Source organism: Arachis stenosperma, chromosome 5, assembly GCF_014773155.1.
Source record: "Arachis stenosperma cultivar V10309 chromosome 5, arast.V10309.gnm1.PFL2, whole genome shotgun sequence".
NCBI lineage: Eukaryota > Viridiplantae > Streptophyta > Magnoliopsida > Fabales > Fabaceae > Arachis > Arachis stenosperma.
The window spans coordinates 37030498-37058470 of NC_080381.1; the positions used below are offsets into that span (position 1 = coordinate 37030498).

The window sequence follows — 27973 nt, forward strand, 5'->3', positions numbered from 1 at the left end:
CGAAACTCAATAGAGTATAAGCGAGGGATTAGGAGGTTTATTGATTTTGCCTTCAAAAATAGTTTAGCTGAAGCAACTGTATGCCCTTGTTTGAAGTGCGGTTTTAAAAAAAAGTGACAAAGGGTGAGATGTATGATCACTTGATATGTACCCAATTTCTGAAAGAATATACACTTTGGTTTTATCACGGAGAGACTGAGGTAGGGGATCCCAGTAGTAACGTCTCAAATAGTGATGCTTCAAATGCTTTTGATGATTTGTTTAATCAAGATTCTATTCATGACATGCTTGGAGATGCTTTTGGGACTGATATGCACTGGGCAAATGAAGTCTCATTAGAGTCAGATGAAGACATTGATGGAGTTGAAAGAGTGATGCCAGATGTAACTGATGCAGCGGAGTTTGAAGAATTAGCAAGTCATACAGAACTACCTTTGTATGAAGGGTGTACAAGATATTCAAGATTGTCCTTTTTGGTGAAGATGTATCATATTAAGTGTATATGTGGGATGACTGACAAGGCAATGTCGATGATATTTGAACTCTTACATGACGCATTTGAACATGTAGAGATTCTGAGTTCATTTTATGAAGCAAAAAAAACTATCTTGAAGCTTGGTATGAATTATGAGAAGATACATGCATGCCCAAACAATTGCATGCTGTATTGGGGTGAAGACAAGGAGAAAGAAATGTGTAAAGTTTGCAACAGGTCTAGATGGAAACTAGATACAAAGGGTGGTGAGATTCAAGAATCAAATGATGGGAATATTAGGAAGAAGGTGCCTGCTAAAGTTCTTCATTACTTTCCACTAAAACCTCGTTTGCAAAGGTTATTTTTGTCTTCAAAGACAGCCAAGGCCATGAGATGGCATGATGTTGCTCCTAAGGAAGATGGTGTAATGACGCATCCTAGAGATTCAGAAGCTTGGAAGATGTTTGATTTAAAAAACACATCATTCGCAGAGGATCCACGAAATATACGTTTGGCATTAGCTACTGATGGTATTAATCCCTATCGTAGTATGAATGCAAATTCTAGTACCTGGCCAGTTATTCTCATTCCTTACAACACTCCTCCTTTGATTTATATGAAGAGAACGTCTTTTATTCTTTCAATGATAATTCCTAGAAAAAAGATGCCAGGAAACAATATAGATGTCTACTTACAACCGTTGATCAAAGAGCTAAAAGAGTTATGGAATGAGGGCGTGGATGCATATGATTCTTTTGAGAAAAAGGCGTTCAAATCGCATGCGGCGTTGATATGGACTATAAGTGACTTTCCTGGGTTAGGAATTCTCTTCGGGTGGAACACGTACACTGGACTTGCTTGTCCATCTTGTAACTTCGACTCTGTTCCTTTTCAACTTCCTCATAGTAGAAAATCATGTTTCATAGGTGATGAGCGGATAATTTATACGCTTTTTGGCATTGTTTTTAGGTAGTTTTTAGTAAGTTCAAGCTACTTTTAGGGATGTTTTCATTAGTTTTTATGTTAAATTCACATTTCTGGACTTTACTATGAGTTTGTGTGTTTTTCTGTGATTTCAGGTAATTTCTGACTGAAATTGAGGGACTTGAGCAAAACTCTGAAAAAGGCTGACAAAAGGACTGCTGATGCTGTTGGAATCTGACCTCCCTGCACTCAAAATGGATTTTCTGGAGCTACAGAACTCCAATTGGCGTGCTCTCAACGGCGTTGAAAAGTAGACATCCAGGGCTTTCCAGCAATATATAATAGTTCATACTTTATTCGGGAATTGACGACGTAACTTGGCGTTGAACGCCAAGTACATGCTGCTGTCTGGAGTTAAACGCCAGAAAAACGTCATGATCCGGAGTTGAACGCCCAAAACACGTCATAACTCAGAGTTCAACTCCAAGAGAAGCCTCAGCTCGTGGATAGATCAAGCTCAGCCCAAGCATACACCAAGTGGGCCCCGGAAGTGGATTTATGCATCAATTACTTACTCATGTAAACCCTAGTAGCTAGTTATTATAAATAGAACATTTAACTATTGTATTAGAAGTCTTTTGACCACGTTTCATCTTTGGTCTCAGTTTTGTTTTATTCTTCATCTTAGGAGGCCATTGAGCACGTTTAGGGGGCTGGCCATTCGGCCATGCCTGAACCTTTCACTTATGTATTTTCAACAGTGGAGTTTCTGCACCCCATAGATTAAGGGTGTGGAGCTCTGCTGTACCTCAAGTTTCAATACAATTACTATTCCTTTCTATTCAATTCTCTTTTATTCTTATTCCAAGATATACGTTGCACTTAACTTTGATGAATGTGATGATCCGTGACACTCATCATCATTCTCACCTATGAACGTGCGTGATTGACAACCCCTTCCATTCTACCTTAGGCCGGACGCATATCTCTTAGATTCCCCAACAGAATCTTCGTGGTATAAGCTAGAAAGATGGCGGCATTCATGAGAATCCGGAAAGTCTAACCTTGTCTGTGGTATTCCGAGTAGGATCCTGGGAATCTGGAAAGTCTACCTTATCTGTGGTATTCCGAGTAGGATTCCGGTATTGAATGACTGTGACGAGCTTCAAACTCTTGAAGGCTGGGCGTTAGTGACAAATGCAAAAGAATCAATGGATTCTATTCCAACCTGATTGAGAACCGACAGATGATTAGCCGTGCTGTGACAGAGCATTTGGAACATTTTCACTGAGAGGATGGGATGTAGCTATCAACCAAGGGTGATGCCTCCAGACGATTAGCCGTGCAGTGACAGCGCATAGGACCATTTTCCCGAGAGGATTGAAAGTAGCCATTGATGATAGTGATGCCCTACATACAGCTTGCCATGGAAAGGAGTAAGAAGGATTGGAAGAGAGAGTAGTGAAGCAGAGTTTCAAGAGGAGCACAGCATCTCCATACGCTTATCTGAAATTCCCACTCTTGATTTACATAAGTATTTCTATCCCTTTTTATTTTCTTTTTATTATTAATTTTCGAAACCATAAACCAATTTAATCTGCCTAACTGAGATTTACAAGGTGACTATAGCTTGCTTCATACCAACAATCTCTGTGGGATCGACCCTTACTCGCGTAAGGTTTATTACTTGGACGACCCAGTACACTTGCTGGTTTAGTTGAACGGAGTTGTGTTCACTCGTGCCAATTTCAAATTCCATATAAGTACAAGGAGATCAATTTTAAGGATCACAATTTCGTCCACCAATAGGACATCATCATTTTCTTAATCAAAGGCATCAGTTTAGATTGAATAGGGTTCGATTTAATGGAAAGCAAGAATTTCGCAATCCACCGAAGAGGTTATCTGGTCTTGATATACTTGAGCAAGTCAAGGACATCAATGTCACATTTGGTAGAAAAGAAGAGGCAAAAGTTAGGGGGAAAAGAAGACGTGGTGAGCGTGCTACAGAAGGTGCTAAGCAGTGGATGAAGAAAAGAATTTTTTTGAACTTCCCTATTGGAAGTATAACCTATTGCGTCACAATCTTGATGTGATGCATATAAAAAAAAAATGTATGTGATAATGTGATATACATGTTGCTAAATGACAGCACCAAGTCAAAAGACCACCTCAATGCTCGAAAAGATCTTAAAGCTTTAGGCTGTAAATAAGATCTTTGGCCAGATGAGAATGGAAAGTACGCTCCAGCTATCTTTACACTGACTAATAAAGGCAAGAAGGCTTTTCTGTCAACTTTAAAAAATATTAGTGTGCCAGACGGGTATTCAAGTAACATATCTAGGTGCATTGATGTTGACAACCTTAAGATCAATGGGATGCTAAAAAGCCATGATAATCACATATTAATGCAACAATTGCTACCATTAGCCATGCGAACAAGTTTGCCTAGTGAAGTTTTAGCAATCTTGATTGAATTGTGCTCGTTCTTTAGGAAGTTATGTGATAAAAGATTGATTATTAAGGATTTAGACAAGTTGCAAGATCAAATTGTGCTCACTTTATGCCACATGGAGATGTTATTTCCTCCATCCTTTTTTACAGTTATGATTCATTTGGTGGTTCACCTTGTTGAAGAAGTTAAGCTTGGAGGTCCTGTACACTATCGGTGGATGTATCTGATAGAAAGGTAACAAAGAATAAATTTCTTTACCTTAATTTTAAAATAGTGTATAAGTTTCCTATTAATATTAATAGTTTTGGCTTAATTAATAGGTACTTGGGACAACTAAAATCTTATGTGTGTAATAAAGCACAACCAGAGGGCTCTATTGCTGAAGGTTATCTTATGCAAGAGATCCTTACATTTTGTTCAAGATACCTGGACAATATTGAGACAATATAGAATCGATGTAAGCGTGTTGATAATGAGCCTACCCAGATAGATCCTAATTCACGAATATCTAAGCTGTTTCCTCAAGTTGGAGAATCAAATACTAGTTTCACATATTTTACTTTATCACCAATTGAGAAGAGGCAGGCTCATAGGCATGTTTTGACAAATTATCGTGCAGTTGATAACTATCTTAGGGATTATAGAGATATTGTGAAGAAAAGATTAAGAAGCCGAACAAGGGATACTACTGAGATAGACAAAAAGGTTCATAGAGAATTTGTTGATTGGTTCTCTAATCATGTAAGAGAAATTTCACTTATTTCATTTTCTATTTTTGCAATATGTCTATGACTAACACAAACATGTTAATGTGCTTCTAGATTTGTACTAATCTCAACAAACTTCCTGATGTGGATAAAGACATTCTTATCAGTCTTTCTCAAGGACCATATGACCAAGAAAGAAAGTTCTCTTCATATGATGTTAACAGATATAGATTTCGAACTATGACAAGGGATAATGGATTAAAAACTCAGAATAGCGGAGTCTTTGGTACATTTGGAACAAGAAGTTACTCAAGTAGTAAAGATACCCGAATGAACTTTGGTGCGGTACCTTATTATGGAAAGTTGGTAGACATCATTGAGCTTTTCTACAATGGCTTTACAGTTCTCTTGTTTAAATGTCAACGGGCAAACACAACTAGTCCTAGAGGAATCAAAAAGGACAATTTGGGTTTTTTATCTGTGAACTTTACAAGACTCATACATACTGGTGAACATGAAGATAACGAGCCATATATTAAAGCTTCTGAAACCCAGATGGTATATTATGTGGATGATGAGAAGGAAAAAGGATGGTGCATACCAATTCATTTGAAGCCAAGAGATTTGTATAACATGGGTGGAGATAATATGGGTGAAGATGACGAAATTGCAGTATCCAATGATAATTATCCACCACAAGACTTAGAGTCACTTTTTTCAGATGAAAATACAAATATAAAATTGGCGAGAATAGTTGTAGATGATGATCTTCCAATAATCAATGAAAACTATGATGAGAATGAGGATATGCTTGTGTAAAAGACATTGAAGTTTTTCAGAAGTTACTAAATACATTTTCAAAGCATTCAAATATTTTTCCTTGTTTGGCAATTATGAGGACTGTTGGGAGAATTCCTTAGGAGGATCTAGAATTATTCTTGTATTTTAGATGACATTGCTTCATTTGAATGCCTAGATTCCTCCTTTGTTTGGATTAAATTGCCTTTATCTTGTAAGGAAGAGAAAGAGCTTTCAAAGTGCTCCTTGTTCTTCTCTGTTTAGTTTATAATATAGTGGGCAACTGGGCCTGCACTTTTACAGAATTTATTCTAGATTGCAGGTGATTCCGAGAAGTTGATAAAGGTGTTATTTGAGCTTACAAGACACCATGCCCCCTCAACCATATTTCTTGATGAAATTGATGCAATCATTAGTCAACACAGTGAAGCACGCAGTGAACATGAAGCAAGTAGACGACTAAAAACTGAACTACTCATACAGGTGATGCTTTCTTCTTAAACTAAATATATTTCATAATCACCAGCTTAATGATAGTAACATGATTTGTGTTGAAAACACTTTATATGTTAGCTGTCCTTGGATAAAAATCAACTATGATAGAATTCGAAGTTATCGCATATATTGACTTGTTTCTTGCCTCCTATATCTGGTCAGCGATTACTTGTGGATGATGAAGGACTTGAATGGGATGAAGCATGGGATGTGACATCAAAGTCAGTAAATTATAAAATTTCTTGTATGGAATGATGTGTAACTTTTTCTTTCAGCCATGATCCGTTAATGCCTGTAGTATATTCCTCACTAGTAAAATGTGTAACAGTTATATTTCAATGTGGAAATGATAAAATGCTTTCAGCTCACTGCGATGATAACTTCCACACGGTTCGACCTTGAGAGTGAGCTTTCCAACATGCGCATATTGGCTAATAATTCCCAGAAGCCAGTAGTTTGGATGGCTAATTTGTGTGTGGTTTCTTCTCATGCAGTAAGTGGTTTACTCATTTGAAGAAAAGGCCTCATAATTTTTAATAAATTCTTGTCTTCAGTCCTTTCATTGATACCCTATCCTTTCATTTACATTCTACAGGACTCTCCAGTTTTTATTTTCTGTGACATTTTTTTTCATACTTGTGCATTTTATTTTATTTGAAATTTGTTTGCTACTTGGTGCCTGAATGTTGTTAGGTGAATGGTGTTGCCCAGTTGACTCCTTTAGATTACTATTTATTAACAATGATTAATGAACAGAGTTGGCCAGAGAAAAAACTTGGCCACCATATTTTTCTTCTAGTTGCAGATACTCAAGCAGGAAGTCTGATTGGGAAGCAGGGTTCCACCATAAAATCCATTCAAGATGAATATGGTTGCATTATACGTGTTCTTGGATCAGGTTTGTTCCCAGCTATTTTTTATTATATAAGGTTACCTTGCTAGGTTTGTTTCCATCTATTTTCTATTATATTAGGATACCTTGCTTATATTTGAAAACCAGTACACTTAACTTTTTCAGAATTATTTATCAAGTGGTCTTTTAGTTGATCTTATATATTCTCCCAATTTACATTCAGTCCCCCTCCCCCTTTTTCTCCCCTTTCCCTGCTGTATTAGTGATCAGACTGTTGTGATATAATTGTTTAGAGAGTTCATTAATTTCTTGTTAGAAATGGCAATTATATATTACCTTCACTTGATGAAAAAATATGCAAGAACTATGTATGATATTTAATCTTAAAAGATTTTGGTTACTGAGTTTTAATTTTCTTGAATAATGTACTATTTAAAACAAAAAACTTGCTTGTGTTTGCTTTGGGAGACGATAGTGTTGTTGAAGTACAAGGTGATCCTGCTGAAGTTCATAAGGCAGTTAAACTTACTGCAGTTCATTTGCGTAAGTTATTGTGTAAGCTAGTGGAGCAAATGTTACAGTTCAAGAGACAAGTGGGACTACATCAGATATACAAGCAGCCCAACATTGTTATTTTTGTAAAACTTGTGGGATTGAATTTGGATTTGTTGAAATCCAATGTCATTTTTGGAAAATTCAACTTTTGATAATAAAAATCTTTTATGTTGGAGAGATTATAACAGTTTAAAACAGTCACTAAATACAGGAAAAATTTGTCACGGGAATAAGTAACTTAGTAACAATTTTAAATCCAAAAATTGTCACTAAAAATATTGTGACGGTTTAAATAGTCACTAAATATGCCTAAAAACTGTCATAAGAACAAGTAACTTAGTGACGGTTCAAATCGTCGCTAAATATTGTGACGGTTTAAAATAGTCATAAAATATAAGAAAAACCTGTCATAGGACTTAGTAATTTAACGACAGTTTCAAAATGTCACGAAATACAGTATAAAAAACACCTTTACAAGTGTTACAAATTAGTGACGATTTTATATTTTAAAAACTGTCACAAACAATTTAGCGACACTCCTTACCAACGGTGGTCCAAAATCGTCACTATGTCAACTGGCGACCCTCAAATCTGTGACGCTTTTTTTAACCGTCACAAAACCATTTAGTGACAGTTAAAACCGTCACCAAGCATTAAAAAAACCGTCGCCAAAATGCTATTTTGTTGTAGTGATTAGAGCCGTCGTCATCACTCTCATTTTCCAAATCAGGCAAGATCTTAGATTTAAAATCTTCGTTACATAATACATCATACCCGCATTCCTTCATCTTTAGCTGCCCCCCTTGCACATCAAAACGCAACCTACTATTTTCGCTAAAAGCTGGCTTCCGATGTTTGCTAAAAGGCTTTGATTCGCTTATGTTGTCATACTGCCTATGATGTAGCTGAATGTAAATGTATTTGTCCGTCATTATCATTGTTACGAGGCAGCAACTATAATGTGTCCTTGCAGCATCAGAAGAGAGATATAAGGAGGGACCAGCTTCAGGATGGGATGATTCAAAGCTCCAACTGAATTTCAAAGTTGGAAATGATGTTGAAGATTCCAGAGGCTCAAAAGCAATGAATACAATTATTCCCCACCATTCATTCCCACCAAGTTCATTAGGGATATCCGCTATGATTGATGCACTTGATTCAAGTTTTGACAACCTTGGACCCATTGGAAAGAGTATCTCATTGCCAAACTTTGGAGGAATTTCAAAGTATGTGATGGGGTAACTATGATCCCTGACCTGTTACAACCAAATATTTTTGTAAGAGTACGGTAATTGTATGAAGAATATGCATCCATAAATATTTTTATGCTACAAAATACATATATTTATGTATTTATGCAGCATGTGTGTTGACATAGTACATTCAAAAAAAGCTAGCATGTTACATCAGTTTCCCAAAATGAGATATATTGGGAAGCCTAAAACTTGGGAAGGCTTAAAACCAATGGACAAAACCTACCTTAAAAGACAATAAGTCTTTCTTATATATTTATTGCTAAATTGACGTGGAACTTTTTCCTAATCCAGGCTATGCATCGAGAAAATATTAACCAATAAATTAAATGAGAAATCACAACAGCAAGTCGGAACCGAAAACATTAACATAATGAAGTTATAGGTCATCCATACTATATGCTCCTCATTTAATCCATCTTTTGATTGAAGAAGGATTTTTACCCTTTACACTTAAAATCTTAATGTGATGAAAAAATTATGAATGAAACAGTAATGTTGAAACATTGTGATTCTGAATCCCAAATTTTGACAATCTATAACTTCTGAAAAATATTGCAACATATACTACCTATTTTTGAGGATTTTTTAAAATAAATATTTTAAATGTTTTATTTATGGGGATATATGCGTTTTGGGAGGTATTTATGAATTTCGTCATATTATTACCTCGTTTACAGTGGAAACGAGTTAAGTAAATATATATCTCGTTTAGATTAACATACACGAGATAAGGCAATTTTTATGAACCAATAACGGTGCAAACAAGATATATTGAGAAATTTTCTTTGTGTATAAGATACAATATAAACGAAAAAATTCATTTCGCTTACACTGTAAACAAGATATATGCAAAATAACCTTACTTTCAGTGTAAAGGTGATATGAAACAACAAAAATTTTTCATCTATATAAAGAGGTGCATTTAATAGCTTCCCTCGCACAAATTTCACTCATTCTTCCAAACTTTTTTAATAAGCTTCTTAAGAATGGCGGCTAGTGAATATGTTTTTGTTTGTGTGTATCCTAATTCTCATATTAGGGACAATGTGGAAGGGGTTGATGTTCTCCGCACGTGTATCTGAATGTGCCATAATCTCAAAAACTCAACTCTCGCAAGAAGAACCCTTGAAAAGGCTCTAGAAGTAGACAAAATAACCAAAATGAATGAAATTGGGTGCTGCCAACGAGTAGTATCTATAGGCACCCTACCACACTTATCCTATTTATAGTGTAAATGAGATAAGTATGACTATATCTCATATACATTGATAGTTTACGTGTATTATCACGAGTGCACTAGAACTGGATCTGAGCTGAGCCGACCAAGCTCAAGCTCAAGCTGTGCTCATAAAATTTGAGCTCGGTTCACTAACAATCGAGTTTATTCGTAAAGCTCAAGCTTGACTCACGAAAAGCTCACAAGTTGAGTTGAACTCACAAGCCAGCTCAAATAATATTAATATAATCTATAATTGTATATAAATAAATTAATAATTTAAATATAAGAAAAATGATCAATTGTATATGTTGTCTATCTATCAATTATAATTTGTATCCTCTATCATAATCATATGTAAAAATTGTATATGTAAAATTATATGTTATTAATATAAATTAAAAGTACAAATTCATAATATATTATTAATATAAATAATTATAATAAGTAATATAATCGAACTAGCTCATGAGCTAATAAGTTGAGCTTACCAGAGCTCAGGCTTGGCTCATTTAATATATGAGGTTAAATCCAGACTCAAACTTGGCTCACAAACTCATAAGCTCAATTTATTGAGTTGTTAGCTAGTCGAGTTCGAGCTGGCTCACGAGTCGGCTTTACTCATTTCCACCCACCCTAGAGACACGTAAACTCGTTGTGTCTTATCTCATTTATAATGTAAACGACATGTGTTTACTCAACCATGTTACATATACACCAAAATCAACTACTAGTATAAAATACATGTTAGAATACAAAATAGAAAATACACATTGAAAATGAGTTAAACAACATATGTATTTATACACAAATACATAGTGACTAATTTTAGTGTACAAATTGTATTTTTTATACTTAACTCGTTTACCATGTAAATACTCCCAAAATGCATATATTTATACATAAAGCATTTAGAAAAAAATTCCAAAAGTATAAACATTGTCTAATAACATTTTGCACTTGTTATCTTTCTAATTTATTTTCTCTGTGATGAAAATTAAATAACATAAAAGTAACTAAGAAGAAGAGATACCATATAAATGTATAATTGACAACGAGAACAAACCTGACATAAGAGCTCGTCATTATTTGACTTGAATTGCTCCCAAAACTTCCATAGATCTAAGAATAAACCAGCTTCCACAACAGAGTCTGACAGGCGTGGAAGCACAGATCGATCAATAAAGTCCTTGCAACCTTCTGCTTCAAGAATACGTAGGTTAGGAAGCATAGCAACACTTTTAGGTACAACGAGATCTGTATTGCCGCTTAAAATTAAAGTCTCCAACGATGATAGTTCACCAAGATTTTTGGGAATTAATCCATGATCGAGATTGCAATTGCCTAAATCAAAAATATTTAACGAGGAGAGCCCAGCGAAAGAAGGAGGTAAGGTTAAGCGTAAGAGATCTGGTTCTTTGCTAAACCCAAGCTCAAAAGACAATGCTAACTCGCAGGTGTTGGATACTGGTCCACTGCATCCATGGAAAGAAAGCCTCTTGAGGTTTTCCAATTCAAACAGGCATGGATTCATCACTCTTATGGAAGTTTCGCTTAGATCAAGATCCTCTAAAGCCTTGTTTTGATTTATATTATGCGGCACCTTGCAAACCTTTGAGCATCCAGACAAGTTGAGCTGTTTGAGTGATTTCAAATTACTAATGCTATCTGGGATGCAAAGAAGATTTGAGCACTTCATCAAATTCAACACGGACAAACTTCCCATACTCTCTCCAAAATCAGGAAGTGTCTTCATATTTGTGCAGCCACAGAGAAAGAGCCTCTTCAATGAACACATTTCCAATTTATTTGGTAATGTTTCAAGCTTTGTACAACCTATCAGGCTCAAAATTGCAAGATTCTGATGCTGACCAACAGATTGGTGAAGTTCAACCAGCGATACACAACCATCAAGGAAGAGCTCTTCAAGTAATGGAACTTCAGAAATATCTGGAGTCTGAATCAGATCCTTGGAATAACTCAAGTCAATAACTTTCAGTCCCTCGAACACCTAAACACATTAAATAATATCATTGAATTAATTTGAAAAATTATTATGCTAATATATAAATGTTGTGGAAGCTCGTCGTTCAGGATCCTTACCTGACTTCCATTCCATGGTTTTTCTAGCTTGCTATTGTTCATCTGCAAGTGAACAAGTCGGCGTAGTTCTATGTCAAGCGGTAGAGCTTTCAAAGGACATTCTGTCCAAATAAGAACCTTTAGAGACCTAGGAAGACATTTGAAACCATGCGAGAGGTGCAAATCACATAATACGATGAGAAGTCTAAGGTTGCGCATCTTAGAGAACGCTTCCGGGTGCCAATTTGCAGCTTTATTGTATGACTCGAATTGCTGCTTCAAAACCATGCCTTCAATGTTCTCAGTTCCCTGATATAAAAATGGTCAGCATCACATAAGCACGGCAAGACACAAGGAATCCAGAAAAATCTTTGATTTGTGTTTTTATTTTCTGTTTTCATTTTCAATTTTTTCTATATTTAGGATTCTCTTAAAGAAAAAGTTAAAAGCCAGTAAATGAAATAAAATAAAAAATTAAAAGCCAGTAAATGAAATCAGAAAAACGTGATTTTATTGTTTTCTTCATTTTCACTTTTTTCTTCATAAATCCTAAGTAAAAACAGAAAATGTAAAACAAAAAAGCCAAGTGTGTGTGTGTGTGAGAGAGAGAGAGAGAGAGAGAGAGAGAGAGAGAGAGAATGACACTTACCGTATTTTCTTCCAATACTTGATCAATATCATCTAGAGAGCTCAACCGACTGCGTTTTCCAGGATCCTTTTCAGATTCTTGAAAAACTATTTGTTTACCCATATCTTCAAGCAAATCATGCATCCCTAGAACTCCTTTGTTGCAGGTAATCAATGATTTTCCTATCAGCTCACTTATTCCTTTTGTCGGATTTAGGCCACAATTTTTCAATATTTTTGTCACTTTATCTCTGTACCACCCCCTAAAAAAGCATGCAATATCAAGAAATATGGTCTTGTACCCTTCTTTCAGCATATCATAACTTATCCTGAGTAAGTTCATTATTCCACCATCTGGATCTTTTCTTATCTCATCTAAAGCATCTTCCCATTCATCAATGCTTCTTCTACGAAGATTAGATCCTAGCACTTTAAGTGCCAAGGGAAGGCCTCCAGTATAGCTCACAAACCTTTTCGACAACTCCAAGTACTCTTCTTTTGGTAGCTCTCCTTTGAAAGCTTCTTGATGAAAGAGCTGAAGGGATTCATCAGTGTTCAAGACTTCCATCTCATAGATTTTAAACACACCATGTGAACTAAGCAGGTTCTTGTCCCGAGTTGTAACAACTATTCTGCTTCCCGGACCAAACCATTCCTTGTTTCCTACCAAATTCTCTAGCTGTTCTATAGTTCTCACATCATCTAGGACAATAAGAATCCTTTTTTTGTACAGAAGGTTTCTGATGTTGTCCCTTCCTTGGACTAAAGTTTCAATTACTCTGCTCCTTAGTTTCAGATGTGAAAGAAGTTGATTTTGTAAGTTAACTAGATCTCCTTCCTTTGAAACATCTCCAACTCGGAGAATACAATAATCTTCAAATTCTCTTCTGATTCTTTTACAGACAACAGAGGCAAGAGTTGTTTTCCCTAACCCGCCCATGCCCCAAATTCCAAGAAAGAGAACATCTCCTTTCGGCTCTAGGCTTAAACATGAACGCACATCGTTTACTTTTGATTCAATTGCAACGAGATCATCATCATCCTTTGTTGGCAACTGAGGTTCTACTTTAGTCCATACTTCTTCAGCAATTTCATCAATGAGTTGCGATTCATATCTACATTTAATAAGTTGAAAAATATCATATCAAACTCCACAATAATTAATTAAATTAATTCTCTTAATATAATAACAATTTTAAAATACACAAAATAAGACTATAATTTATTGTTCATAATACATTTTTTATTTTGTTAAAAAACTCAATATATGTAATTACCATAAAGGAATATATTAGTTAAAAATAAAAGGGTAAAATATATTTTTTGTCCAATAAAGTTTCTCGAAAGTTTTAAGAGTAAAACCCCTTTTCGGTAGGGGTGTTCAAATCCAAACCGATCTAAATTAAACCACTCATTCAATCCAATCCAAACCGATTAAAACGGCACTAATTTGAATTTGATTGGATTCTATTTTTTGCAAACCGCTGAGTCATATCGGATTTCGGATCTACTTTTCATAATCGATCTAATACAATCCAAACCGCATAATATGCTATAATATTATTATTTTATTATTATATTTACAATTATACTTATACCATATTCAATTTGTTGTATATTTTTAAATGATTCATGTATTATTATTATTTAATAAATATTTTATGTTCAAAATGTGATTTATTTATTTATTTTAACTAACCTATAATTTTATTTCTATTGTTATGTTATTGTTGGTTTTTAAAATATTGTTGACACTTGTTATATCATTGTTGGTTATTTAAAATTTGATGTTGAGACTTGTTATATATATTTAATTTTTTGAATTTACAAAACAGCAAATCCAATTCAATCCAAACCTCTTGAAATTGGATCGGATCAGATTTAAAAAATAAAATAAAATCATTCAATCCAAACCGCACCACAAATAAAATTAGTGTTCGGATCGGATGAGTTTTTGACTCAAAACCGATCCAAACTGCACCACGAACACCTCTACTTTTCGGCCCCTGTCCATTTTCATTTTAGACAACACGTACCCTATCAATTAGAAAATGACAAATTGACCCCTATTCTTCGTTTCAGTTAGACACATGAGCCCCTTTGTCAAATTCTCCGGCAAGTCTTGACAAAACTTGATGACATGTCACGTTGGGCTCTATGACGTGGCATCACTTAGCTTACGTGAACTATAACCATTCAACTAATGGACACGAAGTATAGTGGTCAGCTTGTCATTTTCCAATTGATACGATACGGGTTGTCTAAAATAAAAAATAGATAGGGGCGGAAAAGAATTTTACTCAAGTTTTAAAATTATTCCTAACATTTGGAATAAGTTTCAATCCTACCCCTCTTGTAAATTTTATAAGAGTCAACTGTTAGAGCAAAATTATTTTATCAATTTTACCTCGTATCTATATAACTATTAACAACCATCACCACCATCATCTCTATAACCATAGTGTACTGATCTTCGCTTGATCTTAAAAGAGATAAATACAGTGACAGATATCATGACAAAGATAGCTTTAAGGCCTTATTCTCAACACGTGGAACTTCCGGTATCTTGAAAGAAGTTTGAGAGTAGTATTCGGCAAGACTGCCTGTCTTAACCGTCTCTTAGGACTTTGTTTTTCTTTTCCTTTCGGTTGTGTTCTATTTTAAGTCAAAAAAAAAAAAACAACCATCATCACCATCTATCATCTTCTTCTCCTTCTAATCACGGTTACCATCACCTTCCTCATCTCTAAAACCATATCTGTTAGTTCAAAATTATTTTACCAATTTTATCCCCCTATTAATATAACAACCAGAACCACCGTCATCATCTTCTTCTAATCACCATTACTATCATCCAACACGCACCCTTGCTCACGCACACACGAGACAGAATACAGAACAGAAACGGTAGGCCTAAAATTGAAACTTATTCCAAATGTCAAGGTCAAAATTGAATCAAATTAAATCGTAAGGAATTTTTGAAAAACTTCGGAAACAACAAAAACTATACCTTATCCAAAATAACATAATAATCATGATGAGATTAAGAGAGGTGAGTGTAATTAGAAATAAAAGGATGAGAATATAACAAAGATATGCATTAACAAGTCAAACTATGGTTGCCTAACAATATTAAATTGATAATATTCCCTAAACAAATAAATTCAATTAAGAGATAATGAGTTCCCCTTAAAATGCGAGAAATCTGAAAAAGAAGAAAGAAATAAGTTACCGATCTTGAGAGGTGCAGCCACTTAAGTTGGCAACGAATGTCAAAGCATCTCTCCACTGCTGAACCTTGTCTTTTTGTTCTCTATACCTTTCTTCGTGTTTCTCAAAAGCTTCTGCAAACTTTCCCTTTTGGTATCGTACATCGGAGGGATCCACATTAAAGAAGACCGGAACAATCATCCCAAAACTTCCTTTTGTTTCAACGATCTTTTTGAGCTCATCTAAACACCATCCTGAGTTGGCATAATTTGGGGATAACACAACAACTGCGCAGAGAGAATCCTCAATTGCATGAAGGAGCTGTTGAGAGATAAATTCACCTGTTCGAAGCTCTTCATTGTCTCTGAAAGTATCAATGCTTCTCTTCTGCAAGGCTGTGTATAAGTGGTCAGTGAAACCTAGGCGGGTGTCTTCTCCTCTAAAACTCAAGAAAATATGATACTTCCATTTCGATCTTCCTGAGGAACCACCATTCAGTGCCATTGAAAGGCTCAGCAACTTATTGCGGGTGGGAAGGAGAGTGATAAGGATCCTAGTGGAATAGGGTAGATGGTTTTTTTCATATAGTGTTATTATTTGTAAAACTCAAAAGAGTGCTTCCTTTTTACTTTCCCAATTCCATTACACGAGCTCTTTTTCCGAACCAAATTGGATACTCTAAATTTTAAATTTTATTTTAGGAAGTAAAATTTGATTTCTCATCCTTAAATAATTTTCTTAAAATGACAGTTTAACGACTTTAATCCGATTCTTGCTTGGCATGGAAAATTTTGTTGAAAAGGTACATTTTATTTCAAAAAAAGTATTAGGAATTAATACTAATTGTGTACAATGTAAACAATAAATTAAAAAATAAAATAAAATTACAATTAAAAATGAGATGATTAATTAATTATTTAATTTTAAATTTTAAAATTTAAAAAATTAGGATTAATATTTAAACTTATTCGGTCGCTCTGACATCGTCCAACCAGAGTAATCCAGCTCGGTCCATGGTATGAACAGTGTCCCTGCTTGAGTTCGGACCTTTCTATGAGAGCTTCGATCTCTTTGGAGAAGTCGTGCTCAAACATCTTGGTTCAGTCCGTTCTTCCGTTTGCGAGTTTTTTAAATGCGAAGCGTTTTGTTTTTCAGCTCTTTTATTGTCGCGTTCGTTCCTCGAGGGGGTTACTTCCTTGGAAACATGCACGCGCTTTTAATGCTACTTGATGGTGCTTTTACTTCGTCGTTTCTTTTTCTCTCTTCTCAATTTGAATTTTAACCCTTTTCTTCTTCCTTTGCTTACTTCATTTCTAAAAAAGAATTTACTTTTGCCCCAAGCTTTTTCTTCTTTCTCTGGAGTTTTCTCCTCTTAGACCGTTCGTGTATTTCACTTGCTCGGTGGAGAAAAGCTTCCTTTCTCCTTGCCCCCTGACCCAAGATTGCCTCTTTTGGAGTTTCTCCTTTTGGTAGCAGCTGTGTCTTGCGGCTTCGTGCATTTCGTCTTTCTGCTTTCTTCTTTTTCAGGTTTGTTCTTTCATCCTAAACTTATTAATTTCCAATTCTGTTTTACTTCCGATGATGAGTGTTGCATGTGTTGTTTTTTTCTGCACTAAGGTTTTGAATTTTATTGAGTTCCTCAAAAGATAAAAAAGACGAAGCTTTCTTTGGTGATCATTGTATGTGTTTGAAAGTCGCAATATTTTTACTTCTCCATTGTTGACACTTGGATTTGTACTTTTCTTCTGTTTTGAGAGAGTTAGGTTTTACTCCTTTTTCTTTGCTCTGTAATACTGTTGCTCTGTAATGTTGCCTCCAAAGGATGCCCCTATATTTATGGCATTTGATCTCTTTTGTGTGAATCCTGGGGTATCCTTTTTCTTGCTAAAGTTTGTTGCTTGTTTGGTTGTTTCCTGCTTGCTGTTTCTGTCCGAGTTATTTGTTAGTGACTTTTTATTTTCTTTACTTGTAGGGATAGTTGGCTAGTTAACATAGGTGGCCATGTTGACAGGTTTTAACAGGAAAAGGGCATTTACGAAGGAGTAAGAGGAGGGTCGCTGCACAAGTCAAACAGGATAATGTCGACCCAAATGAGTCGACGGAGCCTATAATTGGAACTGCTCAAAGCGAGAATGTAATTTCGTGGCCTGATGTAGGTAGTTCCCATTACCATGTGCTTATAAACCATTTTTTATGCAATTCATGTTGCAAGAGTTGTGCCGTTTGTTTGTTCATTTTTTTGGATTTATAACAGTTGATTTATGTCATCATTTTACAGGCCTTGGAGCTTCTAAAATCACTGAAAAAAGGGACATAACTCCATCTGTCACATAAAGGTTGGCTCCTGCATGGGTATATTGTTGTTAAATAGGCCTAATTATAACTCCTTTCAATTTGTGCGATGAAGTAGACTGATTTTACGCATACTATGTTTGTTAAATAATTTGAGGTTCTGTCCTTGGAGAGCTAGCTGTTGTGCGCCATTGAGAGTTAGTAACGGTTGCAGAAGTATTTTTTATTGTCATTCGGGCTAGTATGTTATTTTATTGTGTGGACCTTATTCATAGTGCTTCATTTAATAGTACTTTCATTATACATTATCTTTTCGGAACGATTGATTGGGATTAGGGACGGATCCAAGATTGCAAGTAATGGCCTTAGCCTGTTCAAAATTTTAAAGAAGTATATATATTAGATATGTGACTGATAAAATAACAAATATTTAGTGCTTTTATATGTAATTATTCTTAATAATGTTATCGGTTTAAACTTTAATTATTTCTTTTACTGGTATTGTTACTTAATCAATTTTATATCATACACTTTAGTCTTTATATGTAATTATTCTTAATCAATCCAATTTTAGAATAAAAAACTTAAACCATCTAATTTTAATCTCTAACAATAAACCACAAACCCTAATTTCTTAATCATGAAACATAAACTAACTATTCAATCCTGAGCTCTAAATCATCCAACTCTAAATTCTAAACAATATATTTCTAAATTCTAAATTCTAAAGTTTTCTACACTAAAACCTAAATCCTAAAGCATCTTACACTAAACCCTAAATCAAGTAACAATAAATTTGAATAACTAAACCATTTTATCCACAAGTTTAAAAATAATAAAACAACAAAAAGAATTTAAATGGCTTTTAATACAATTTTAATATGTTAGACTTTATTTAAATATTATGAATACAAAGTACATAATTATTTTTTAAAATTTTTTTATAAGGCTTATTTTTGAAAGGATTCGTTTTTATAACAATATTTATCATTTCATAATTTTAGAACGAATTAAATATAAAAAGAAAGAATAAAAAAATAGCAAGAAAATTTACCTAAATGAATCATGAAGGAATGATATTATATCATATCTAATAATAGATAATACTCTACTTAATCTCTATATTAACTAATTCAATGTATAAAAGTGACAACATTCATTTTAAGGATAAATCACATAAATAAATTGAATGAATTTCAAATTTACATGAATGTTTCAATTACATATGATTCGAATTAGTAGATGTATTAGTAAATTGAATTCATTGGAATCAATTTACTATGAAAAAACAAAGCCAATAGCTTCGATTTAATATGAGCAACTTCTATGGAGATAAATCGAAACTATAATAATTGAACCACACTCAAGGTAAATCAAATTCATGGGTTTAGATTTAATGGTTTTGACAAAAATTTACAATAAATTCATATAACTACTTTGCATTTTGGACATTCATATAAATTTAAAATGCATTCAGTTTGTTCATGTGATTTACCCTATATATATATATATATATATATGAATCATTCTAAATTAGCATCCATCTAACATATTCTTTTTGTGATCGTTTTTACATCAATAAATTATTTATTGTCAACCATAAATATAACTTGTTAAATAACATGATGCCATTTAGTAAAATACTCATGAAAAAAATATACATATTTCATTTTTTAGTAAAAATTATAAATTATATTTTGAAATTCCAACAACTATATTAACTAAATATATTCAAAATTTTTACCAAGGTTTTACGAAAATAATTCTAATTAAACACTAAATTCTATCATCGATTTACAATCGTTACAATACAAAAATTTTATCACGTACCAAAAATATTATCATCAAAATAAACTCTAAACGAACCAAAATTAAATTCTAAATGCTAAAGCATTTTATTCTTGTGCACTATTATAATTTTTTTATAACGTAAATTATTTATCCTACTACAAAAATTAACCATATAACTAATGATTAATTTACCTACTACAAAAATTAACCATATAACTAATAATAAAATCATAACTAATGAATGATTATAGTCTAAAATATTATTAAGAATAAGATTATTGAGATAGAATAAAAATAACATGTGAAAAGACTAAACTAATATTTTCAAGAACACAAAAATACATCTTTCATGACAAAAAAGTGTCTACTTTTCATAAAAAAAATCAATCGACACCTACGTCTACACAGAAAAAATAAATTAAGACTTAAACAAAAAAAAATTCAAATAACCCCAAATCTATAAGATATTATGTTTATTATTTTCGTTTTTCATAAAAAAAAATTCAATTAAAACCCAAATCCAAGAAAAAAATGGCTTGACCCAAAAACTTAAATCCATTAAAGAAAAAAAAAAAACAAAAACCAGCCCATCGTTATCATTCATAATTAATAACTAATCAACTTTACATCATTAAATATTGGTGAAATTAATCTACTGTAGTAGAGTCCACATTCTGCATCAAGATCAGCTTTTGTCTTCCAGTATAGCTTTAATTACACTCTCTTTCTCTAGACACTTATTCTACTTGAAAAATGACAACACATTTCTATATATATAGAAATAATTTCTCTTCTACATGGTAAAATTCATCTTGTAATAATTTGTCTCAACGCAATACAAAACACACTGATGGCACTAATAATTTAACTAAATCAAAAATTAATTCCAATAAAATACTTTTAAGAGTTTTAACTATATAAAGTTCTAAATTACCATTATCAAAATCCAGAACCTCCTATCAGAGCCGCCAACAAAACCACCACGACCAAATAGAACCTGCAGAACTGCCATAGGCTCAACATGCACAACACCAGAAATAATAGACATACTTAATCCATGAAGCATATCGATGGCCTGCTTATTGGCCTCCATGCTATCGACATTATGGCAAAAACTTCTAGAACAAAATCCATCTCTCTCTTTCTCCCCACTTCTTGCAGTTTCAACAAGATTTCACAAATCGGACCTTTCTGGATCCTCTTCTTCAGGTGCTTTGAGAACCCTGTGATCTTGTGGAAAAAAATGAAGAGGGAATGAAGGAAGAAGAAAGAAAGAAAAAGGGAAAAGAAAAATTAGGATTTGGGGAAGAAAAGATATGATATTTGGCTGATCTGGATAAGCTATGCGGCGCAGGCGACGCGGACACGTGGGGCACGCGGTCACGCGGTTGGCGCGATTTCTAAGTGACGCGGACGCGTGGGTCACGCGTTCGCGTGATATGAATTGTGCTATTGGCGCAAGAGCAGCCTCGCGTTCGTGCAACTTTCTGTTTCAAACTCATTTAGCCAAAATTTAGGGTGACGCGTTCGCGTGGGTGACGCGATCGCGTGAAAGGCCATTTTTTTAAAAACGACGTGGACGCGTCGGGCATGCGTTCGCGTGGTAGGACTTGTACTTCTAGCATGGTTCCAGCCCTATTCCAGCCTAACATTCTGCCATACACCCCTTTTTACGTCGATTTTTTTGGGGCATGTGTTCGCGTGGTTGACGCGGACGCGTGGGAGGCCATTTTTCCACATGACGCAGACGCGTCAGCGACGCGGCCGCGTGGGCGTATTTGTGCCAAAGGAACGCCTCCAGCCACGCTTTTGCACGACTTTCTGTAAAATTCTCTTCTCTTCCCAAGGCACATATGACGCCACGCGTTGGCGACGCTATCGCGTCACATGCCATTTTTTGACATGATAAACAATAATAAAAAAGATCAATTAAAAATAACAATAGTTCTTGTATTAATAAACTCTAAAAATAATCCAATTGTAACTCTGGACAAATTAAGGATATGAAAGAGTAATTAAAAAGTAAAAAAACAAACTAGAATGACGAAGTCTTGGCGGAGGTAACAACTCTTCTCAATATCCAAATTCAAAAGTGAATAAAATTATAAAACTATGAATATGTAGAGAGAAAACCTAGAGGAGGAGTAAAATCCGATCTAAAAACTAAAAACTATCCTTATCATAATCTCTCCCGAGTCTCTGCATGTTCCCCGGCTTTAGTCTGTGTTTCTGAGCCAAAAACTGGGTCAAAACGCAGCCCAAAATTGCCCCCAGCAATTTCTGTAAATTCTGCAGATCGCACATGTCACGCGCAAGCGTCGTCCACGCGATCGCGTCATCCAACATTTTTCCTCGCCACGCGTACGTGTCATCCACGCGTTCGCGTCATCCGTACAGATTTCAATCCACGCGTTCGCGTCAGGCACGCAAACGCGTCACTGCGATTTCTCCATTTCGCACGGTCGCATGAGCCATGCGTCCACGTCGGTGTTCGCTGGTCATCTCCTTGATTTCTTGTGTTCCTTCCATTTTTGCAAGCTTCTTTTCCATCCTCTAAGCCATTCCTGTCCTATGAAACCTGAAACACTTAACACATGGATCACGACATCGAGTGGTATAAAAGAGAATTAAAATACACAATAAAAAGATCTCTAGGAAGCAAGTTTTCAACCATAGAATAACTTTGGGAAGGAATTGTAATATCATGCTAATCACATGAATAAGTGGGTAAAGACTTGATAAAACCACTCAATTAAACGCAATATAAATCATAAAATAATGGTTTATCAGTCCATTCGAAGGCGATTCCTTTCTTCATTAGGTTGAAGAATGGGATGGCCCTCTCTGCCGAGGCCCCGAGGAACCGGGATAAAGCCGTAAGTTTCCCGGTGAGTCGCTGCACATCTTTGACGCACCTTGGGCTCGTCATTTTGAGGATGGCCTCGCACTTGTCTGGATTGGCCTCCACCCTCTTTGCGTTATCATGATGCCTAGGAATTTCCCAGTTTCCATGGAAAATGCGCATTTGAGTGGGTTGAGCCTCATATTGAATTTTCTTAGTGCCTTGAAGACAACTTGGAGATTGTCTATAAGGTTGCTCGGTTCTGCCGTTTTCACCAAGATGTCGTCGACGTAAACTTCCACTGTTTTGCCGATGAGGTCATGAAAGACCTTGCTCATTAGCCTTTGGTAGGTGGCTCCTGCATTCTTCAACCCGAATGGCATTACCTTGTAGCAATAGGTGCCTCCTTGCGTTATGAACGCCGTTTTGTCTTCATCAGATCGGTGCATCGAGATCTGGTTATAACTGGAGTATGCATCCATGAAGCTGAGAAAACGATACCCTGCCACTGATTCTACCAAGGTGTCGATGTTGGGGAGGGGGAAAGAGTCTTTAGGGCATGCTTTGTTCAGGTCGGAATAGTTGACACACATTCTCCACCTCCCACTGGCTTTTTTTACTATGACAATGTTGGACAGCCATGTCGAGTACTCGAGCTCTTTGATGAACCCGGCTTCTAGTAGCTTGTGTAAATCATGTTGCTTGTATGCGAAGTTTGTATTCGTAGGTTTTGATGAATGACAAACCAACAAACGACATGAAAGACAAACCAACAAACAACTTGAATGAACAAGCATGTTGAAAGATCAACCAACATTCAATGTTGAGGAATGAAGAGTTGAAAGTAACACAACAACAACAAGAAACTCAAGTCCACAACATTTGAAGACAAGTATAGTGTCTTAGGACTTAGGTAACTTCTTGTTAAGAACCAATTGCTAAATCTCTCAACACACACTCACAAAATGTTTTGATGCACATCTTGCAATTTGATGCTAGCCAAATGGTTTAAAACTTGTTTTCAAAGGTACAAAAGCATAGGAATTGACTCCAACAAGTTTGAGATCAATCCTAAGTATTTTGAAGTGATTTTAAGCCATTCTTTAAGGTTTGCATCGATGCACACTCATCTTGCATCGATGCAAAGCATGCGACGACTTGTTGCATCGATGCAAAGATGTTTGCATCGATGCAACCTAGCTGAAAATTCAAATTTCAGCTTCAAAGACACATTTGCATCGATGCAAAGTGTTATGCATCGATGCAAATGATTCAAAAACATAAAAAACGGCTAGTTTTGACAAAAAGGCTCCATCCCATTAACTCCCCAACGTTTCTAAGGTTTGGGAAGTCTATAAATAGATGGATTGAAGCCTTATTTCAGATACTTGAATTTTTGCAAACTATCTTGTTCATATTCTTTCATTCTACACATTTTTTTAAGGTGTTATAATACACAATTTGAGAGAGCAATATCAATTGGTTCAATAGTGCTAAACTTGTAATCATACACTCTTCTAGAGAGTACTCATTTCGTCTCAACAATTCTTTGAGAATTGTTTTCTTGTACACTTTGTAAATTGGAGTGTGATCTCCAAGGTTGAGTCAAGAGTTATAAACACTATAGTCGGTGAGGATACCAAAGAGGTATACTAAGTACTCAAGGCAAATCTTAGAGAATGTATCTCTAAGTGGAGTGGGTTAGTATACGAGTGGTGATCATATACCGTGAGGTGTTAGAAACTAAGGACTCGGATTGTAAAAGGTTTTGCGCGAGCACCTTGAAGCTTGGCAATAGTGGAACTTCTCAATAGCGATTGAGAAAGAAAGTGGACGTAGGACAAGGATTGTGCCGAACCACTCTAAATAGCGTTTGCATCTCTCCAAACTCATCTCTTCAATATTATTGTCTTTTACCTTTGAGCAAATAAATTGTGATCGAAAAGTAGCTTCGTAAGTACTTAAGGAATAGCTTAAGTCCGATTGGTGAAAAGCTTGATCAATTTATTTGAGTTGGTGTCTATTGGAAAGTAAAAGCTCCTTATAAATGCTTAGCAATTGAGTTAAGCTCTTGGAAAAATACTAGTACAATAACACTTTTGTATATTGTCTTTAACTTTCGCAAAAAGATTCATTGTTGTTGCAATACTCAATTCACCCCCCTCTTGAGTAATTGTGCATAGGTTCTACAGCTTGGCTGTTTGTTTGGTGAGCTCATTGGCCCTTTCTTGAGACATCTTTCTTCGTTGTTGGGCTACTAGCTTGGCGTCTGGTTTGACGGCTAGTCGGTGGGACATGACTTCAGGATCCAAGTCCAGCATGTCTGATGGTGTCCATGCGAAGAGGTCGACGTTCGCCCTTACGACCTCCATGAGGGGGCCCTTGAGTTCGTGAGGCAGGTTCCTATTTACGAAGGTAAACTACTCTGCCGACTTTTCTATCTGGAACTTCTCCATGTCCCCTTCTGGTTTCGGCCACGGCTTGTCCTCCATCCTTACGTCCAGGTCTGCCAAGAACACATCGGCTGCCTTCTTAGACTCTTTTCTTATGGAAAGACTAGCGTTGTCGCAGGCAACCGCCGCTTCTAAGTCTCTCCTAATGGAGCCAACGGTTCCCTTGTCCGTTATGAACTTCATTGTTAGGAATTTAGTACATATCACGGCTGATAACTCGTTGATGGTCTTTCTCCCTAGAACGATGTTGTAGGCTGTGGAGTCTCTGAGGACTACGAAGTCCGCCATAACCGACCTCCTGGCGTCACCGGCTCCTACGCAGATTGGGAGAGAGATCCTTCCGTTGGGTTTTATATAGTTATCACCCAGCCCCATGACCCCGTGCTGGTGATTCTTGAGGTCAGATTCCTTGAGTCCCATGGTGTCGAATACATTCCTGAACAGGATGTTGGAGTCAGCCCCGGTATCAATGAGGATTCGTCTGACTAACCCCGTCCCGACAATTGCTATGATTACCATGGGGTTTTTGGGGAGATCGTGAAACCATTGATCTTCCGGACCGAAGGATATCATGGGAGGTCCTCTGCTTGGGGCGGTGGGACCTCCTATCGAGATGGAGAGGATCCGGGTATCCTTTTTTGCTGTTGATTTAGATTTTGGGGGGGTGTCACGCCCGACCACGACGTTGACCACGAAAGTTGGGGGGTTGTTGGTGTTCCCTATAGGCTCTTGTCTTGGTTTGACAGTACGGCTACGATCTTCTTCGAAGCATTCTTGTTCCCGCCTCCTCGGTTCCCGGATAAGTCGAGAGAACTCGCTCAACATCCCTTCTCGGATGTCTTGCTCTAAAGCATCTTTGAGATCGAAGTAGTCTTGGGTCTTGTGACCGAATCCCTTATGATAATCACAGTAAAGGCTTTTGTTACCTCCTATTCTCTCTTTCAATGGTCTAGGTCTGGATATGATTCCCTTGTCCGTAATCTATTGATAGACTTCCACTACGGGCGCCGTGAGTGGTGTGTAGTTCGTGAACCTCCCTACCCGTGGGGGTTGCTTGGGTTGTTTGGCCAAGGTTCCGTCCCTGGGATTTTCCTTATATCTGTCGACCTGGGGGCCTGCCGAACCGAGGGGTTCGAGAGCTGCTGTTTATTGGCTGCTACAACCTGACTCACCTCCTCATAATTGATGTATTCCTTAGCCACGCTTTGAATTTCCTACATGGTCCAGACAGGCTTGGTGGTGATGTGCCTTCTAAAGTCCTTGTTTAGCAGGCCGTTCGTTAGGCAGAGACTGGCAACCGAGTCTGTGAGGCCATCGATTTCTAAGTATTCGTCGTTGAACCTATCCAGGAACTTCCTAGTCGGCTCTCCGGGTTTTTGGGTAACACCTAGCACGTTAATCGGGTATTTTGCCTTGGCTATGCGTGTCGTGAACCGAGCTAAGAAGCTTTGGGAGATGTCTATGAAGGTCGTGATGGATCTTTGTGGGAGCGCGTTAAACCATCGAATTGCTGGGCCGGCCAGCGTCACGGGAAATGCTCGGCACCTGACCGCGTCGCCTACCCCTTCCAAAGTCATTCTTGCTTCAAATGTTGTGAGGTGCTCTTGGGGGTCCTTAGTCCCATCGTACCTCATGTCCGTTGGCTTGTCAAAATTTTTCGAAAGCCGGACCTTGAGGATCGAGGGGTGAAAAGAGGTGGCTCCCATGATGACGGGTTCCAGCCGTTTCTTGGCATTTCCCTTTTGGGACTCCCCACGGCTCTCGGACCTACCTTCGGTAGGTCGGGAGGTCGCCTGTGTATGCGCTTCATCTTCGCGTCTTGTCGGGCTCCTTTCTTGGTTCTCGTATCTTTGGGAGGGGGAGCGGGTGCGGGATCGGCTGACGTATCCGTGGGATTGACTTTTCGCTGCTAGCTCCCTTTCGAGGTTTTGTACTCTATGTCTAAGCTCCTGCATAATCTTGGCATTGTCGGCTCTCGTCCCTCCGAAGGGATGTCTTTCGGGGGTCTTGGTGTAGATCGATTGGTTTGGCTGAACGGAGGATCGTGGTTGTTCACCGGCGCGAGCCGTTGAACACGCCCTACTCAGGCGGGCCCCTCCTCCTTTGTGAAGTTCCTCCGACGTGGGGAGTCGCTCCATGTCTACTCCAGGGTCCCCACAGACGGCGCCAATGTTCGTTACCTGAGGGATCTCGGGTGCTTGGCATGTCGGGTAACGATGAGAGGATGAGAGGGTGAGGCCTTGGACTAACTTGGAGCAGGTTTAGAGATGTGGTGTTGAAAGCTGGCGACACCGGAGGTGGTGTGGACGAGGGGTGTGGCCACCTGCAAGGACACTCCGACGATCAAGTCAGTGTCCATACGAGGTGATAGCCAAATTAGGTAAGATGTTACGTACCTTGGGGGGAAAGCTGGCCTCTTCCCTTATATACTGTATTGGGTGGGCCCATAGGTGACCTAGCCCACTGGCCAGGAAGCTTCTATGAGCTGTCCTATTCCACGTGGGGGAGTAGGTCATTCTGGTTACCGAGTCGGGGCCTCAGGTGCTGTCCCAGGGATACCGACCCGACCGTTTGCTGGGCGCGGTGACTTTGAGTTGCGCGTGCTTCGGGTCGGGTGTAGGGGACCGACCCATCGGGTTCTCCTTATTGTGGAGGATGGTTTGAGGCTTGGGTCGGAGGCGGTGTTTCCGACCCGTCGGGTAATTGGGCTGGACTGTGCGAGTCCGTAACACTTTGTTTTGACTTGCCTAATTGTTAACTGTAATTAATTGCTACTTGTCCTATTTGTTGTACTTGTTATCCATACTTGTGTTTTTCTTGATTGTATTGTATGTCTTTGCAACTGAAAGATCCATCAAGCTGGCAGAGGTGGCGCTGAAGGTAATTCCACCGGTGTTTAGGAGGGTTGGAAGAGACAGAAAGTGAAATGTTAGCTTAAAGTT

At 37.0% G+C, this 27973-nt stretch overlaps 1 protein-coding gene and 1 long non-coding RNA gene across 3 annotated transcripts; one reads left to right on the forward strand and one right to left on the reverse strand.

Annotated features, from left to right (window-relative positions):
* Window positions 1–7538: 7538 nt before the first annotated feature.
* Window positions 7539–16204, reverse strand: LOC130978982 (disease resistance protein RPV1-like). The gene is made up of 5 exons (XM_057902319.1): window positions 15676–16204; window positions 12466–13558; window positions 11838–12125; window positions 10801–11745; window positions 7539–8518 (listed from the first exon to the last, which is right to left on the reverse strand). The coding sequence occupies exons 1-5, from the start codon at window positions 16155–16157 to the stop codon at window positions 7916–7918; spliced, it is 3411 nt and encodes a 1136-aa protein (XP_057758302.1). The 5' UTR covers window positions 16158–16204; the 3' UTR covers window positions 7539–7915.
* A 474-nt stretch (window positions 16205–16678) lies between these two features.
* On the forward strand, window positions 16679–18351 carry LOC130983113 (uncharacterized). 2 transcript variants are annotated; one of them, XR_009087253.1, is made up of 3 exons: window positions 16679–17180; window positions 17626–17809; window positions 17932–18351. It is a non-coding gene; the product is annotated as an uncharacterized LOC130983113 (long non-coding RNA). The 2 variants fall into 2 exon arrangements; XR_009087252.1 differs by having other exon boundaries at window positions 17665–17809; window positions 17932–18350.
* Window positions 18352–27973: the final 9622 nt, after the last annotated feature.